The sequence below is a fragment of the Anabas testudineus genome, chromosome 14, assembly GCF_900324465.2.
Source record: "Anabas testudineus chromosome 14, fAnaTes1.2, whole genome shotgun sequence".
Classification (NCBI taxonomy): domain Eukaryota; kingdom Metazoa; phylum Chordata; class Actinopteri; order Anabantiformes; family Anabantidae; genus Anabas; species Anabas testudineus.
This window is the reverse complement of record NC_046623.1, coordinates 7685516-7701149: the sequence shown is the minus strand read 5'-3', so window position 1 is coordinate 7701149 and position 15634 is coordinate 7685516. Positions and strand designations below refer to the sequence as shown.

The following is a 15634-nucleotide window of genomic DNA, read 5'->3' as shown; positions in this document are numbered from 1 at the left end:
GTTAATATGTTCATATTAGCTGTTGTATTTGCTGAGTTGTACCTTTATTCAAATACAGTCCGTATACTTTAAGTGCAGTTACCATGTGCTACGTTCATCAACATGTTTTATTGAGCTTTGTTTCTGAATTAATCTCTTGACCTAAACGGAGGACAAACTCTGCTGAATAAACCAGGATTTGAATGAACAACTGAAGAAACTTTCATTCAGGTTCCATCATGGTACAAATATTCATTCATATAAAAAGGCAAATTAAAATTTACAATGTACTCTGTCGTACCCTATACTGTAGATACAACAGAGCTAACAGTAAAATATCAAGCTATAAACATTAATCATAATATACAAAACAATGTACAACAATATATTTACCAGAGAAATCTCAATTTTAAAACTGGCAATACAGAACAAGGTTTTTTTGATACTCTGAACTAGTTGTCAGAGTCCAAGTCACTGTCTCCACCGATAGATCTGAACTCTTCACTTTCCTCGTCCTCACTGAGCTGGACCTGGGAGAGCACAGCTGGGCCTCTCCTTCGTGCTTCATCTTCTTCGTCTTCCTCCTCCTCCTCGCTGATGCCATATTCTTCTCCATTTCCCATGCTAGAGGCCTGCATCTGACTCCTGCTGTCTGTCTCCTCGTAGCTACCATAACTGAGACAGAAGAGAGATGAGCTCAATAAGAGATGTGACTTATGTATTGCAGTGTCTGTGGTGTGAATAGTTTATAAAACGTATATTATACATTTAGCCATTTGGCAGATGCCTATTCACAGGAACTTACAAGTGAGGTGCAAATCATTTGAAACAAAGTGGCATTAGAAGAAATGTTTGTTTTGTAAGACAAAACACACCAAATCATAAGCCAGATAAGTTTTAAGTCCATAGGAGGCTGAGGTGGTTCTGTCATTAAGAGTTATTTGAAGAGTCAGGCTGGTGCAGGGACCACCAGACACTGTTCTTAGGCAGAGTGTACTGGGTGAGAGCAATTGTACACTTAAAGTATGGTGCTCAGGCAGGAAAGAGCTATTGAGTTGACAACTCTGTAGCTGAGTGTCACAGCTTTCAACCTGATGTGGGCAGACACTTGAGGCCAATGAGTGATGAACAGTGATGTGACTTGACAGAACAAAAAAAAATCTAAACACTTAGACCACTCAATATTTTAAGAGATGAAAAAGCTGCTTTTTAGTGTACTGTAATGCAGTATTACTCGCTCCCACGTCTGCTTTACCTGATATTACTGTCTTCCATGTGAGTCTCATCAGGTCCGTCCCCTTCGTACGACATCATGCTCTCGTCCTGGTCCATACCCATGCGCGCGATCTCTTGAGCTCTCCGTGGAGGCGCAGGTCGCACATCCACCTCTCTGTCAGAGTCACTGCCGCTCTCTGAGAGCTGGATGGCTGAAGAGAACACACAACGCATCAACACAAATTACTGCTGCGAGAACTCATTATTCATTACCAATACTTTTAAATCACAAACTACACACTGAACAGCAGCTGTGACAGAACCCCTTCGGGTGGACTTACCGGAGAAAGGGTTGTCACCCTCCTCCTCACTGGCATCATCCTCTCCATCTGACATGAGCAGATCCTGGTACAGCACGCTGGCTTGGGCTGGCCGGTTGGATCGTCTGTTCTCTCCATCCTCTTCTTCCTCGTACTCCTCTTCCTCCTGGTCACGAACCCGTCTGTGAGGTGGCAGCAACATGTCCTCTTCGTCATCTTCGTCCTCCAGATCTCCTTCTGCGTCCTCTGCCTAGAAACAGGTCAGACAAAGCAAGATAGTTATTCAAATAAAAATAATAAAGAACAGGTAAAAACATGTTTCCATGTATGTCGGAATGAAATAAATACCTTTGTTTATTGTGTAACTATACTTGGTAAAAAGTTGATACATTTTATTTTTATGACTTTCCAATAAACTTCTCTTTCTTACCGGAGCAGGAGTCTTGGGCTTGCCATCATCTTCCTCCTCAAAGCCTTCAATGTCCACATCTGACTCTTCTTCCCCAGGTCTCCTACCGTGGCGTCCCTGTGGGACAGGATCACAGCAGTCTGAGAACCACTCTCTCTAAACTGTAATGTTTGTGTGAAAGGAGGTACAGCAAAACACAAAACAAGTTGGGTGCTCTGATAGTTTGAAGAGAGGCGGCAGATTATTTCTGTCTCTCTCCATACCTGCCCCCCTCTCTTCTCTGGAGCAACCACTAGAGGTCCCTCAGAGAAAAGGCTGCTGGGCTCTCTGGGCAGACTCCCTGAAGCCCCGCTGTCAAACAGATCAGCAGGCTGGCCAACACCGCACAGAGGGGCGCACACACAAACAGAAAGACAGGAAATGACGGCAGGAGTGAAGGATAAAAACAGGTTGGAGAAAAAGGAGACGCTACACTAAAGAATCTAGAGTATAGAAAAGAACAGAGTGAAGGAATACAAGAGCAGGAGGAGCACTACAAGGTGTGGCGAGGAGACTAGTGCACATGGAAAACTTTAGACTACCTGGTGTGGCATGTATAAACAGCTGGAGGCCTATTGAAAGTCTAGTGCAGGTTACCCATAAAGCCTCCTTAGCCAAGCTTGTAAATCAAACTGGGTGCTGGCTGCTCTCCTACCTGTGGCGTGTATGGCCCTGGAGTCATCGGGTCCAAACTCTCCAAGTCTGCTGCATCTAGAGCCGCCTCTTTAGCAGTGGAAATGTCCTTCTCCAACTGAGTCAAGTGCTCATCATACTGGCAACAAAAATACAGGTGATTAAACTCGATACTGCTCATAAGAATTGGCTGTAGTATGTATTAATTTAATAAAAATGTGTCAAACATAGGAGAAGTAATTTATTATTTATTACAAATTTGTTATTGTAATTTTTAAAATTTGCATTGTTCCCAGAATTGCTTTACAGCTGTTCTGATAATGGTAAATCCCGACTGAATGTAATTTACCACTTAAACAATCATCACCCTACCCTAGAGTTAAAAAAAAAAGTATCTGACTCAACATACCTCTGATAGGGTCTGCTTACACACATTAACAATCTCCAGGGCTGTCTTGGTGTAAGGACTGTCTGGCCCTGTAACAGATAGAAAGTTAAAACTCATGTATTGTTGCTTTAACACACTGTCAAATGTATTAGTCTTATATTATGTTTAAGGGACTGAATGTAGAGATCACATTAAAGGAGACGTTACCATTGTACTTGATACTGTTGGCGTGGATGAGACTGACATCTGAAAGGAATGCATCTCGGTTCTGGTATTTATGCTTGGAAATGTTCTGTTGAACCATGAAATCCAAACAGACAAAGAGGGACATTTGTTGTTAGTATACTATATGTATACTGCTTTATACTGTTTACATGATTTGCTTTAAGGTGGACAGCTTTTATGGCCCTCACCTTGCGGATGCTCTCCAGATCCATGGGGCTTACAATCACCTTATAATAATCTGGAACAAACTTTTTGTTGACAGGATGATGGAACGGCCATGACTACAGAAAGGGGAAGGATTAAGAGAGAGCAGCAGGTAATTAATCTTTGTGTTACCTGTACTAACAAAAAAACATCTACAATGCCCAAAAATAAAACAATGAGTGAAATTAGGAAATGCTAAGAACTCACATCAGGAACCACCATCATTTTCTGGGTCACAATGTTGTCCAGGATGAAAGAGAAGGCCACCTGATCATCATCATCCAGCAGGGGATTGATGGCTTTCTCCAGCCTCACCAGTCTGTCTTCCTTCTGCACACATGCACAGAAAAGTTAATGTGGCAATAAATAACAAAAATGTGATACAAAACAATTCCACTCACACTCACCTCTTTAAGTTTAGCATCACACAGGTCCAGCATGGACTGTGCTACCTGTGTTATTGGATGCTTAGCCCCTGGTGGAACAAAGACAAACAGCTGTCTTAACACAGTGATGTAGACTAAGACTAAAAGTCACTTTTTCAGTCTAAAGTCATGTTTAAAATGTTCTTATAATGTTACCGTTGTAGGTGGCACTGTTTTTGACAATAAGCTCCACTGCTTCACGGAACTCCTCCCTCGATGGATACATTCGTTTACGGACATTCTCCCTCAGTGTCTGCAGGTCCATGGGCCGAGTGATGATCTTATAGTAGTCCTTCACAACCTTCGCGTTGACTGGTGTGTGGAATGGGTATGTCTACACATTAGAGGTAAAGGTAGTCATGAGACAGTGGAGTAGTGAAGGAGTAAATGGAAAAAGTTAAATGTTGGGGTGAATTAGTGTGTTCCTGACTAATCTTACGTTAGGGTGATCCCGCATATCATTGATGATGCTCTCTAGCACAGAAGACAAGGTCACCATGGGGTCAGTGCGTCTGCGGTGGATGGCCTTGTGTGGTTTCTAGGAACAACAACAGTGTTAACGATCAGCCAATGGGATTCCAAGTAAAAACTGATAAAACAAGTTGTTTTATTTATTGTTTTACTTACATTGAGATAATCGCAGTGCACTGCACTGCCTACACGCCTCTTCTTCTTTTGGGGGAGCTGCTGCTTGGGGAACTTGAGCACTAAAGACTTCCTACGCACCTCATCAGCACTGTCAAATAATTATAAATCGTTAGAAACTGTAGAGTGTAGTTTGGATACAGATTGCCTCAGAAGCACTTTATATTGTTAAGAAAGGAACATTGGGGACGGTATACTATACCTCTCAATGAGTTGTTTGCCCAGCACGATCTTAGTGCCCTCCACCTTGATCAGTTCCTCGTTGTCGTTGTGGATGACAGTCTTTTCCAGCTCCTCCTCCTGCTCCTCTGTCATAGCCACAGGGTTAAAAGGCGGGGCATTGGTCTGATAGTACAGTGGGCAGAACTTGTTGGTCCTCATGTGTCCAATGGCCCCACATGCTCCGCACTTCAGCTAGGGAAAAGAGGCAAACATTAAGGAACACGACACATACTCAAATTGTGCTATATGATGATAATACTGAAAGAAACAAATCTATGGAAATGGATCTAAGGATTGTATTTAGCTAGGTATCAAAATCAGGTGATGAAGGAGAGAAAGAGAGAAGTAAAGTACTGAATCAGCAGGCTTACTTTTACCTTGAGGTCTGGTCTCTCTTTGACCTTCTTGGCCTTCTTCTCCGGTGGCCCCTTGATCTTGTCCTTCTCTTGGTTTCTCTTCAGCCTCCTCAGCTGCTCCTGAATCCGCCGACGCTCTTTCCTCATCTCCTCTCTGTGCTGCTCATCGAAGAGGGCAAACTTTCGTCTGCAGACACCAATGTATACAACACCGGCTGTTTAACAATCACTGCAGCTAAGTAACCGGCAGTGTTGTTCTCATTCTATATTATTAACATAATAACATCATATAGCAAATGACACATTTCAAAGATATTTGAATATCAATGTACGACATGTTATATGCAGCTCATCACATGAATACACAAAAGAGGTTTGTAACTACCAAAATGTATTTTGTATCAATTCTTTGCTTTTTCTTTAGCCCAAGTTCAATAAACAACAGACATGATTTGAATAACGTTAGCATGGCGGTGAGGCTAGGAAACAGTCCACTGGCTTACTTCCTACGAAGAACCCTCTGCAAGATGTAAAAGCTCAGATTAGAAAGAGACTCACATAAATTCGTCATCCTTGGTGGTTCTGATCCTGGTGTAGGCATCAATGACGGAAGCCTTGCGTACTGTCTCGCAGCGGACGTATTCCTTCCCGTCCTCATCCCTGAAGGTCCGGTAGATTTTGAGTCGCCTTCCAGTGGCTGAAGAGTTCAGGCTGGTGACGGAGGATGTGTCATCATCCTTGTGCGAGCTGGTGGATAAAGAGCTGGCTGTAGAACAAAAGGAAGTAAAACTACAGTTAGATGCATTAGACCAACGTTACATTTACAGTTAAAGCAGTGTACTTAATGTACCATAAAGCAGTTTATGATTAAAAGACTGGTCAGACTCACACAAGCCTTTGCGACGCTCCTTGCGTCCCTTGTTGTCACGATCGCTCTCCTCGCCCAACAGCATCCTTTGCAGCTCCTTCCTCTCCTGTTCCTCCCTCTCACGGGAAAGCTGGGAGCTGGTCTTCTTGTTCTGCAGCATGTTCTCAATGTTCTTTCCCATCTCCTCAAAGTCACTGTCCTCTGCTGAGCTGCTGTCTGTGTCTGTGGAAAGCACCTCTGTCGATTCTAACACCCTGTGGTGGGGGTGCAACAAGGAAAATTATTAACGTTTTGCTCAGATAGGATCTTAAATAACACAGCTAAACCAAAGTAGGGGCCCTTACTTGTTCTGCAAGTCAAAGATCCTTTGACACTCTTCCTTGTAGCGCTCCTGGTGCTCAGCAACAGAGAAACGAGAACCTCTTGCAAACTTGCTCATGGGTCCTTCACCTGAACGTGCCTGCTCTGTGGACATGGTTCTCACCACGTCAATCACTTCCCAGCGCGAAAGCTTCTTTATCTAACGCACAAACAAACAACTTAAAATTAAATTAAAATTCCCTCACATGTCACATCTGCACAAATTCAGATTAAATACAAGAAAAAGGACAACTTATGTTAGGGCTAGAGTTATGCACTTGCACACATCACTGAAGTCTTACCTCTTCCTCAGGAACACCAAACTTGCGCAGCAGTTGCTTGGCATTCTTTAGAGAGAGCCTCCTCAAGTCAGCATCTGTCCCAGTCACTGTCTTTTTGGCAGGCTGTGGCTCCTTATCATCCTGGAAAAACACATACAATAATGTTTTCACTCTCCATACACAGAGAAAGCACAAAATAGAGTGTCAGACCTTTGCTTTAAACAGTCAGACCTTCTGCTGTGTAGGCTTGTTGGGCACTTTGACGTAGGAGAAACCTTCTCCACATCCTGTAGGATCAGCCACACCTGTAACCTCCAACAGGCATTTTCCTTTCATGGCAGAGATGAAGGCTCTTGTTGTGTTCCAAGGAGCGGTCCGCACCTGCGATGTGAGGAACACGATCAGCATAGCTTTAATCAAAAAAGTTTTCTTCATCGCACATTAAAATTCATGATGAAGAAGCATTTGGGTCAATACCTCATCATCAATCTTCATTTGGAAGTCCTCCTCATTCTCCTCTTCTGGAGCAAAGAAAGACTTCTCACCATATCCAGCATCCTAAAGGTGTAAAATAACTTGAGCTTAGGCACCTGCCACAATATTGATTTGTACTAAACGTCTGAAGTTATTGAGGCAGGCACAGTTACCTTGAGTCTCTGCTCTGCAACTAGCATGCTATAGTAAGAGCAACACTGCTCTGGAGACACCATGGCTCTGATTTCTTCTTCTGTAGGCAATCTGAAGTCAGGCTTTAGCACCCACCAGTTAGAGTCCATCCCTGTCAAAATGAAAAGACACTGTTAGTGATTTTTCTCTCAGCTGTAGTCTCATCTTACTGACACAGCATGCAGTACAATAAGCAGAATTATAGGCACTGTACAATGCGTAATATAATGACTTGCTTGAACATTTGTACCCTGCTGTGTCCTAGTCCTGTCCTTACACTACATCTTACCTCTAGGGTAAAATCCATAGTAGGTGTAAAAAGCTCTTTCCCTGTTCAGATTCCTGTCTGTCAATTCAAGGCACACACACACTGCTGAGCTCATGCAGATTCAAACAGCCTGATGTGTAAAAATACCTCAGAACTGCCCTGATATAACACAACCAGGTCAGTCCAACAAATGATGATGTCACCTAAACAGTGAACATGCAGACTGCAGAGTTAATGACCGTGTTATACCTGTACGTTTGAAGTCAGCACAGAGTTTTAGTCGTTTCCTAATGCTGCTCTCCGAGTGTGAGGGAAAAGCTTTCTTTATATCCTCCATGCGGATTCTCCGGGGACGATCCTTGCTCTTCCAGAACAAGCGGTAAATAAACACCTGTAGAATGCAGATGTGACGTTTCAGCATTTGCAAAAACAAGAGCGGTATCTGGGTGAGATTGTGCAAGTAATACCTGAAGGAAGTCTCTGATGTGAGTATTGGCTCGTTTGGAATTAGGCCCAGGAACCTCAAACAAGGGGCACTCCTGACCAACTACAAAAATGTCCACAATCTCTCTGACATAGTAGCCGTGTCGTGTTCGTATAACCAGAAAATCAGTCTCCTTCATCTTGTGCAGGTAGATTGGAGCACGGAAAAGGTTGTTTTCAAACGCCTAAAAGAAAAAGACATACCATCTCACAGTTTGTCATGATAACAAAGCAGCATGTGGTTACTGAATCTTTGACTGTGATGGTGCTGACCTGGAGCAGCTGACCAGGATGCAGTGAACCCAGGAAAGGGGATGTGTGGCAGTACACAGTCTCTCCATATTTACAGTCAGGCGCTCCAGGATCCTTTCCAGGTTTCTGAAGAACACAGTAACGGCAGCAAAATGTAATTATATATTTTAACAACTCTACCCAGTACAGAACAAATCTGAGAGTTTCATTAGGTTGGAACTGCAAAACAATTCTGCACAGTGAAATAAATATAATCATCACAATTTGACACCTTTACAACACAGCATTCGTTGGCTAACAGAAGCAATTATTTAAAGCTTTACATTTAATTTAAGATAGTGTAAGGTGAGAGCAGGGACAAACTCACTCTTTTATAGTAGTTTTTGATCTTGGAGGCCATGCCGACTTGCATTATGAGAGGAGGGTATTCTTCACTGTACTCTGCCAGGATCAGATCTCCATCTTTGCCTGTCAAGTCCTGTGGGGTTCTCATGAAGAACATGTCTCCTCCACCTGATGCCTGACGTTCCTGCTCACGCATCTATACAAAAAACAAACGTGTACACCACTGGCATTAATACAAAAATAGCCGACCTGTATGCTCAGAGCATAATAAAGCTTGTTTGGAGCAGGAGTTCACCTTCGCCTTCTTCTTTATGTGCTTGAGCAGTGGCTGGACAGCATGGGGACCAGGCTGAGCCAACGCTCCAAATGAGTACTTCTTCAAAGTTGGTCTATGAAACTGCCGCAGCTTCATTGGTCCCATGTGAGTGGGGAAGAAGGGCTGTCTCAGCTCCAGTGCTGGAATGGAGTGCTGTTAAAGAGAGAAAAGTTGCTCAGTCAAATTACATATTAAAACCTCCAGCCTGTCAGTCTGTCAACAGGGTGTTAAGCATGAGCACGCTATTGTCAGTGTAAAAAATATGACTCACAAACCAGAGTGTAAATGACAACAACAACTATTAATCATAATTGTATTCAAATAAAAAATATATAACGTCCAGCAAAGTAAAGTGAAGTTATATAGACATGCTGTCACTGCTGCTGTCTGCCTGTAATGTGAATGTCTGAACATCTCATAGTGTCTTTACTTTGTGAGTTATATAATATTCTGTCGTTCTCAATATATTTTCTGCCCCGTCGCTATTTTGCCGCTATTTTGAGTCACTGCTTACCTGGATGATGTTTCCACCAAAGGTCCCCCTCAGGCCCTGCTGTTTGGGATAGTAGAACTCATCATTGGAAAGGTTCCAGGGGTCTTTCACTTCAGGCTGGGACATGTTCTTAGATGAGAGAAAGCAGATTTCCCACTGTTACATTATAATTCACAGTCCACAAAATGGTTCTTCAAAAATAACTTTGCAGTCTCAGGTGCAATCCTCCTCTGAATTTAATTTCAACATATCTGCTCCTTCATTATGCAGCCTTGATCGGCCTCGTTACAGATGTATTTTACCATTTCCTGTTTCCAAGTGATCTGCTTCTCAACTGAAGCAGCAGAGCTTACCACCTAATCTGTCATTTCATCTCTGCCCTGATGAAGTAGCATACCTGCTGTGGCTCGTCTTTTATCACTCCAGTCTTCCCCAGCAGGATGCGGCTCTTTTTGATTGCATTTTCCTTCTTATTCTCTTTTGATGGGGAGTGGGATGTCATTTCTTCCTTTTCGTCAGGAATTTCTACAAGAGGCAGTTTTGGTGTTTTTTAAAATGCGCAGCTAGTAAGATGCCAATTTTGGAAAAAGCAGGACAGAAGTGAACACGTAGCCTGACAAAATACAATGTCTGAATGTACCGAGAATGATATTCTCATCATTAGGATCCAGCGTAAGAACAGGTGGCATGAGCAGGTGATCCATCTCCTGGTCATCCCAGATAATGCTGTCTTCCCAGCGCCCATATACCAGCTCTTCATTGTCAATAGGGAAAATAGAGAACCAGGGACAGTCTTCTTCCAGAGAGGCTGCAGAGGAACAAAAACAATGAAGACAATGAGAAGTTGGAGTGGGATAAAAGCTTCTGGACTCTCTAGAAGGACTATGATTTGTTTTGTGATTTAAACGTAAGCTCACCTTGATTATCATGGCTGTTTTTTTCCCGCTTAGAGCCAGAGATTGAAGACGTTTTGGGCATGGGTGGAGGTGTAGGTGGCACCAACTGGGAATTACTTCTTGACAGACCTGTGAGATTGAAATTATAATTGTTTCCTCTACATACATGAAACATTGTAATAATACTACTCACACTCACACTCACACACACACACACACACACACACACACACACACACACACACACACACACACACACACACACACACACACACACACACACACACACACACACACACACGCTTTAGTATGTTTAAAATCAAACTTGATTTGTTTGTTTCTCTATACGTGTCGTTTGTTTCGTCTGGTGTGAACACAGTAATCGCATTCGTGTGTGTGGACCAAATCAACTGAACCAAGACCCCAAAAAAAAGAGATGGTCTCGTTCCAAAACAATTAGCTGATGCATCAATTCTGATGCAGTTCTCCTGGTGTGAAAGCTGGTATGAAAGAACCAAAACACGACCGAAAACTATGAATCACATGATTTGAGGACATAGGATTATATGTAGACAACCAAAACATGCGGCAGGATGAAGAGCAGACAGATAATAATAAGTTAGGAGGATGACCAACCCATGTAGTTCACCTGTATTGTGTAATTATCTCCCAAGTCACAGAAACAATAGCAACTCGTCTTTCTGTGTTTACTTTTTTTGTATCCGCAGCAGACACATCTGATCAATAAGCGGAGAGGACGTTCTCGCATAGTGATGCATTTTAGTACGTTTGTGCGAAAATAAACCAAACGGAAGTGCTACAAGTTTACAAACTCATCAAGTGATTCGGACCAGAGCAAATGGACTAAGGTGTGAAAACGCTCTTCATCTTACCTTGCTGTGCATTGTAAGCATTGGCATTGCGGGTCATGCTAGAGGGCAGCCATCCCGCCAGGCTGGCTCGCTGAGTCTTGGTGCCCTTGTGTTTTACATCCTCCCCATTCCAGATGATATCGTCCTCCCACTGAAGCTGAGTGACCATCAGGAAGAGCTCATTCTCAAGGGCTGTTCTGACTTTACGTCTGTCATCATCGTCATCATTATCACCACCATCATCATCCTCCTCATCGCCACCCTGTAGCTGAAACTTGAGATACAGTATATTTTAAACATTAGTAACAAAATCAGAATAACTTCCCAGCAATAGCTTCAAACGTTCTCCGTCTGCAAACCTCTTGAGGAGTCTCTGTTATTTCTTTAGGCGTTTCCTGCTTCTGAGGCTCACTGGACTGATCTTCTTTCAGCTTAAAGCCATAGTTGAAACTGCTCCCATCCTCAGGAACCCCTAGCATGTCGTACCATAGCTGGGCTGGACCATATCTCCATTCTGCCACTTTGGGTCGAGACTCTGCCTCCTTGTCCCCATCACCACATGCTTGTGAGAACTTAGATTCCACTGGAGCCATCATTGTTATCTGGATGAGATAACAAAGCAAAGCATGTCAAGTTCTGAATGTAATGACATATTGCTGGACTACTAGCTGACATGATGTGAGCCTGTTACCTCATCATCAGAGAGACATTGCTCTGGGGGAGGAGGTGGGGCATATTCGTAAATCCATCCAGACGACTTCTCCTGGTTTGGTTCTGTGGGCTCCCCCTCTGGAGGTGGTGTCCCGGGCTGAGGGTCCCGGTGCTTTCGCTTCTTCTTCCTGCGGGCACTCCTCCAAACTGACGGCATGTTTTTTCCAGGACCAAACAGTCGTAAGAACCTAAGCACCTATTTGGAAATCCAAGACAATGTGTGTCACTACATTTGTTGGTGTTTAAAAGATTTTAACATGGGTAATGACAAGTAACATTTCAGTGGCTATAAAGATGCTTTACCCTTCCAGGCCTAAACTCTGGGAAAAGCTGTGTGACACCCGGTAGTGCCTTAGCAGCATCTTTTTGCATTATGCCAGCAAGTGGGAGGTTGAGCCGGTCCGGGGGGGCTCCGGACCCTGGGCCTTGGCACGGACGGTCAGTTTCTGACTCAGAGTCTGAGGAACTGCTAAAGTCAACCTTATCACCTGTAGAGGATGGCGCAATGATGGAGGGCAAGATGATGCCGTCACCCTCTTCTCCGACTACAAGAAGAGATAACGACAGGTCAAAGAGCAGCAGAGAAATTCAAACTTCACCATCAGATATTTGTGAACTTTAACATTTTTATCGAGTTTAAAATGCTATTTAATTTACTTCATGACCAAGCATAAGAGCTTTGTCACAGGACTGTGACAATAACATCTAACCTGGTGAAAAGGCCACAGTAAATTCACTTCTCTACAGACTCAGCACTGTAAACAGCTCAGCCAAAATGTATCTACATCTAAGCACAATTAATTAATTACAAATTAATTATAAGTATACAGGTCTTTACCATTTGTACTCTGAGAGGAGGGTTCCTCCTTCTTAGCAGATGTAGGTAGACTTGGTGGTGGAGGAGGAGGCATCAGCTTAGAATCAATATCCTCACAGTCTGCATCATAGTCATCCTCATCATCTAAGAATGAGCAATTTGGAAATATATGTAAGTTAAATTATATAAATGAAAGAATAACAAAAAATCCAATAGCACTTTGAAGTAAGTAAATAAATAATGATAATGATGGTGATTTGAGGAGATGAAAGATTGTGAGTTTGCCATAAAGGACTTTGCAAAACTTCTATAAAAAGAAGTGCATAAAGATATATGTGTCATTTTTTTATTAAAAAATCTACTGTAAGTAAGACTTTTAGCAGCTGTAAGATGATCACCTGTTTTCCTGCAGGGCTGTAGAGACCCCATGGCCTGACGGTACTTCTTTGTCTCATCTTCAGCGACTTCACTAATGTCAGAATAATCAACTGCATCTTCAGTGCTTTTCACCCAACCTGAATGAGGTAATATGTTGTAAATGTCAGTCCATCCTGTTTCTGCCTGCAAAAAGGTCCATCATGTATTTATCCTCACCCTCTGCATCCACACTACCAGAGTCTCGGTTTTCTTCTTGATCCTCCTCTTCACTGGCAGTGATCTCTGTAATGAGGGAGCCCAGACCAAGGGTGCCCAAACCAGCCAGATGCTTTTTGGATTCCTGAGATAAGGAGATAATGGAGAAAAAGTCTGTCATTTGGCAATTCACTTGAGCTTTTAACAAATAAAGTGCATTCACTGAGCAGCTTAACTGTATGTTGTAAATATAAGTAAATTCAAAGTATAACTGAAAGGTCTATAAAGTATTCAAGTAACACCATTCAATTAAGAAGTGTTTATACACAATTAGGTTAATGCAATTAATAAATCACAGATTTTTGTTTTTATAGCATCCTACAAATAGTAGCTTGCATATTATCTTAGTTGAAATGCTACATATGACGATGAAACCTGAAAATAACTTAAAGTTGCTGCAGAAAACACCCACATTGTCCAGAACGCTGTCATCCTCCAGCTGCCCGTCCTCATTGATGTTTCCAAAGAGGAAACCAGTTAGAGAAAAAGGACGATCTTGATCCTCGTCACTGTCTGAATCCGACATCCTGAAATGTCAACAAAACATTTCAATCTTTGACCCATCTTCTTATCGTAAGTGACCTGCAGGGTTAGTGATGTATCACTGCATGAGCATGTGTTCCCTGGACATCTATGAGCATGTATTTATGAATACGTGTACGTTATCTATTTGCACAACTAGTGTAATGTAATTTACCTTCAAAATCACATTTATGGGTATTAAACAATATTGCTTTATTTTTTTATTAAGCTGATTGTTTCTACACTGGAGCACTATCATCCACCACTGCCTCACTCACTTACTGGAGGTTCAGATACCTTTAATGGCCAGTGAAATATCACATTGTCCCGGTACCTTTTCCAAATGTGCTGCTGAACTGTAAATACCTTTATTTCCTACAGTTGACATTTGCTGAATTTTTACATTTGGTATATTTCGACCTCGCAACATTGAATACGCACAAGTGCTAACGCTGGCATTGCCATTTTACAGCCTGTTGGTGTATTGATTACGTTAATTTCTTTCCTTTTCTCATTTACCAACGTGTTCTGTAACAATGAATGTTTAAAGATGTGAAATTTTACCTGAAGTTTTGAAACAGATGAGAAGTTAGCTGTGCAGCAAAGAAATGCAGCGTCAGTTGTGATTACCAACATTAGCTCGCTCGCTAGTCGGTAAAAACACAATATAAGACTTTTTATAAATGCAAGATAAACTTACCTTTGTCTGTTTCCCCTCCCGATATCACAAACTGGGTTTTATTCCTCTTGATAAACTGTCTAGTGCCGCTAAATGTCCACTACAGGCAGCTAACCTGCTAGCATAACAGATCAGTCTGTTAGCTAATGTTCGCTGGACAAAATAACTTTTTACCATAAGTCTATGTAAACATATTTTCCACCTTTGTCTGGGTCTGCATTGCGAGGTTAAAAGAAACAATAATGCACTGAAACCCAATCTTCCCACACTCTAATTCGTTGTAGAGATTTATTTTTATTTGTATGTCGTGCACCGCACTGGACTGTGAACAACATCGTTAGCCACACTAGTTAGCTAGCACGAAGTCCAAGTGACCCGGAAGCAGAGCGTGACGCATTCAGGCACTCACTGTAAACTAGTAAATTGTCGAGTTCGCCACAAAGAAGAAACTTACATTTTAAAACATTTACAACATTTATTTTTTTTTAACGCTTAAAATGAACGCTTTTCAATTCCCTATTCTTCTTAGCTTAAAACTTTTTACGTTTTGTGCTGAGCCTACTATTGTTCAAAAAGAACATTACTGTGTCCACAGTTTGCCATGTTGATAATCCAGTTAAGCTAGAGGTTATTTAAAAATGTTTGTGGATGAATAAGTGAAATCAGAACTTTTTTTGGCTTGAATGAAAAGTGTTACACCTGATGATCAAGTGTCATCATCCCATCTGTAGTAGCAGTAACATGATTTGGGTCTGCTCTGCTACCTCTGGACCAGGACAGCATGCCTTAATTAATGAATTACGAATTCTGATTCTACACCAATGGGCTGAAATCCCTCCAACAACAATAAACAAATTAGTGGGTGATATTTTGTCTTATTTTACTTATTGGGTTCTCATGTGTCCTTGTGGTAAAATCTGATCATGTTTCAGGTTGTATTTATATTGAAATAGTTAAGATTCTGATACGTCCCAGCATCACTGTATATTAAAATGTTATAAGGTGCTACAGTGGCATTTGTCAACATCACTATAGAGTCATCACCACTATTCTATGTAAAAAAATACAAAACAATATATGAAACTAGATAGAACCAGGATAGCATTCGTTTT

The 15634-nt window shown here is 42.0% G+C and overlaps 1 protein-coding gene across 3 annotated transcripts; it reads right to left on the bottom strand.

The window, feature by feature from the left end:
• Positions 1 to 89: 89 nt before the first annotated feature.
• taf1 (TAF1 RNA polymerase II, TATA box binding protein (TBP)-associated factor) lies at positions 90 to 14872 on the bottom strand. Of its 3 annotated transcripts, none has more exons than XM_026372448.1 (40): positions 14544 to 14872; positions 13734 to 13848; positions 13283 to 13406; positions 13087 to 13203; positions 12710 to 12832; positions 12175 to 12416; positions 11852 to 12067; positions 11520 to 11762; positions 11182 to 11434; positions 10310 to 10417; positions 10033 to 10200; positions 9790 to 9917; positions 9414 to 9521; positions 8879 to 9052; positions 8606 to 8779; positions 8260 to 8364; positions 7971 to 8171; positions 7753 to 7894; positions 7217 to 7347; positions 7047 to 7127; positions 6801 to 6950; positions 6591 to 6710; positions 6273 to 6448; positions 5950 to 6182; positions 5619 to 5826; positions 5076 to 5247; positions 4685 to 4896; positions 4465 to 4573; positions 4277 to 4375; positions 3994 to 4171; positions 3820 to 3887; positions 3620 to 3742; positions 3397 to 3489; positions 3191 to 3275; positions 3005 to 3072; positions 2618 to 2734; positions 1945 to 2040; positions 1536 to 1764; positions 1235 to 1406; positions 90 to 654 (listed from the first exon to the last, which is right to left on the bottom strand). In XM_026372448.1, exons 2-40 carry the CDS (start codon positions 13845 to 13847, stop codon positions 432 to 434), a joined length of 5883 nt encoding a protein of 1960 aa, XP_026228233.1. In that variant the 5' UTR covers position 13848; positions 14544 to 14872; the 3' UTR covers positions 90 to 431. The 3 variants fall into 3 exon arrangements, with proteins under 3 accessions (XP_026228233.1, XP_026228235.1, XP_026228234.1); XM_026372450.1 differs by having other exon boundaries at positions 5082 to 5247; XM_026372449.1 differs by lacking the exon at positions 14544 to 14872 and adding an exon at positions 14408 to 14428.
• Between the last annotated feature and the right edge of the window lie 762 nt (positions 14873 to 15634).

Excerpts from the sequence above, each read along its gene's own strand:
- taf1 (XM_026372448.1), bottom strand. The coding sequence starts at position 13,847 with ATGTCGGATTCAGACAGTGACGAGGATCAAGATCGTCCTTTTTCTCTA. Across the intron at positions 8,365-8,605 it reads TCAAAAACTACTATAAAAGA|AAACCTGGAAAGGATCCTGG; the intron begins GTGAGTTTGTCC and ends TGTGTTCTTCAG. Across the intron at positions 5,827-5,949 it reads GGAGCGTCGCAAAGGCTTGT|CCAGCTCTTTATCCACCAGC; the intron begins GTGAGTCTGACC and ends TTTGTTCTACAG.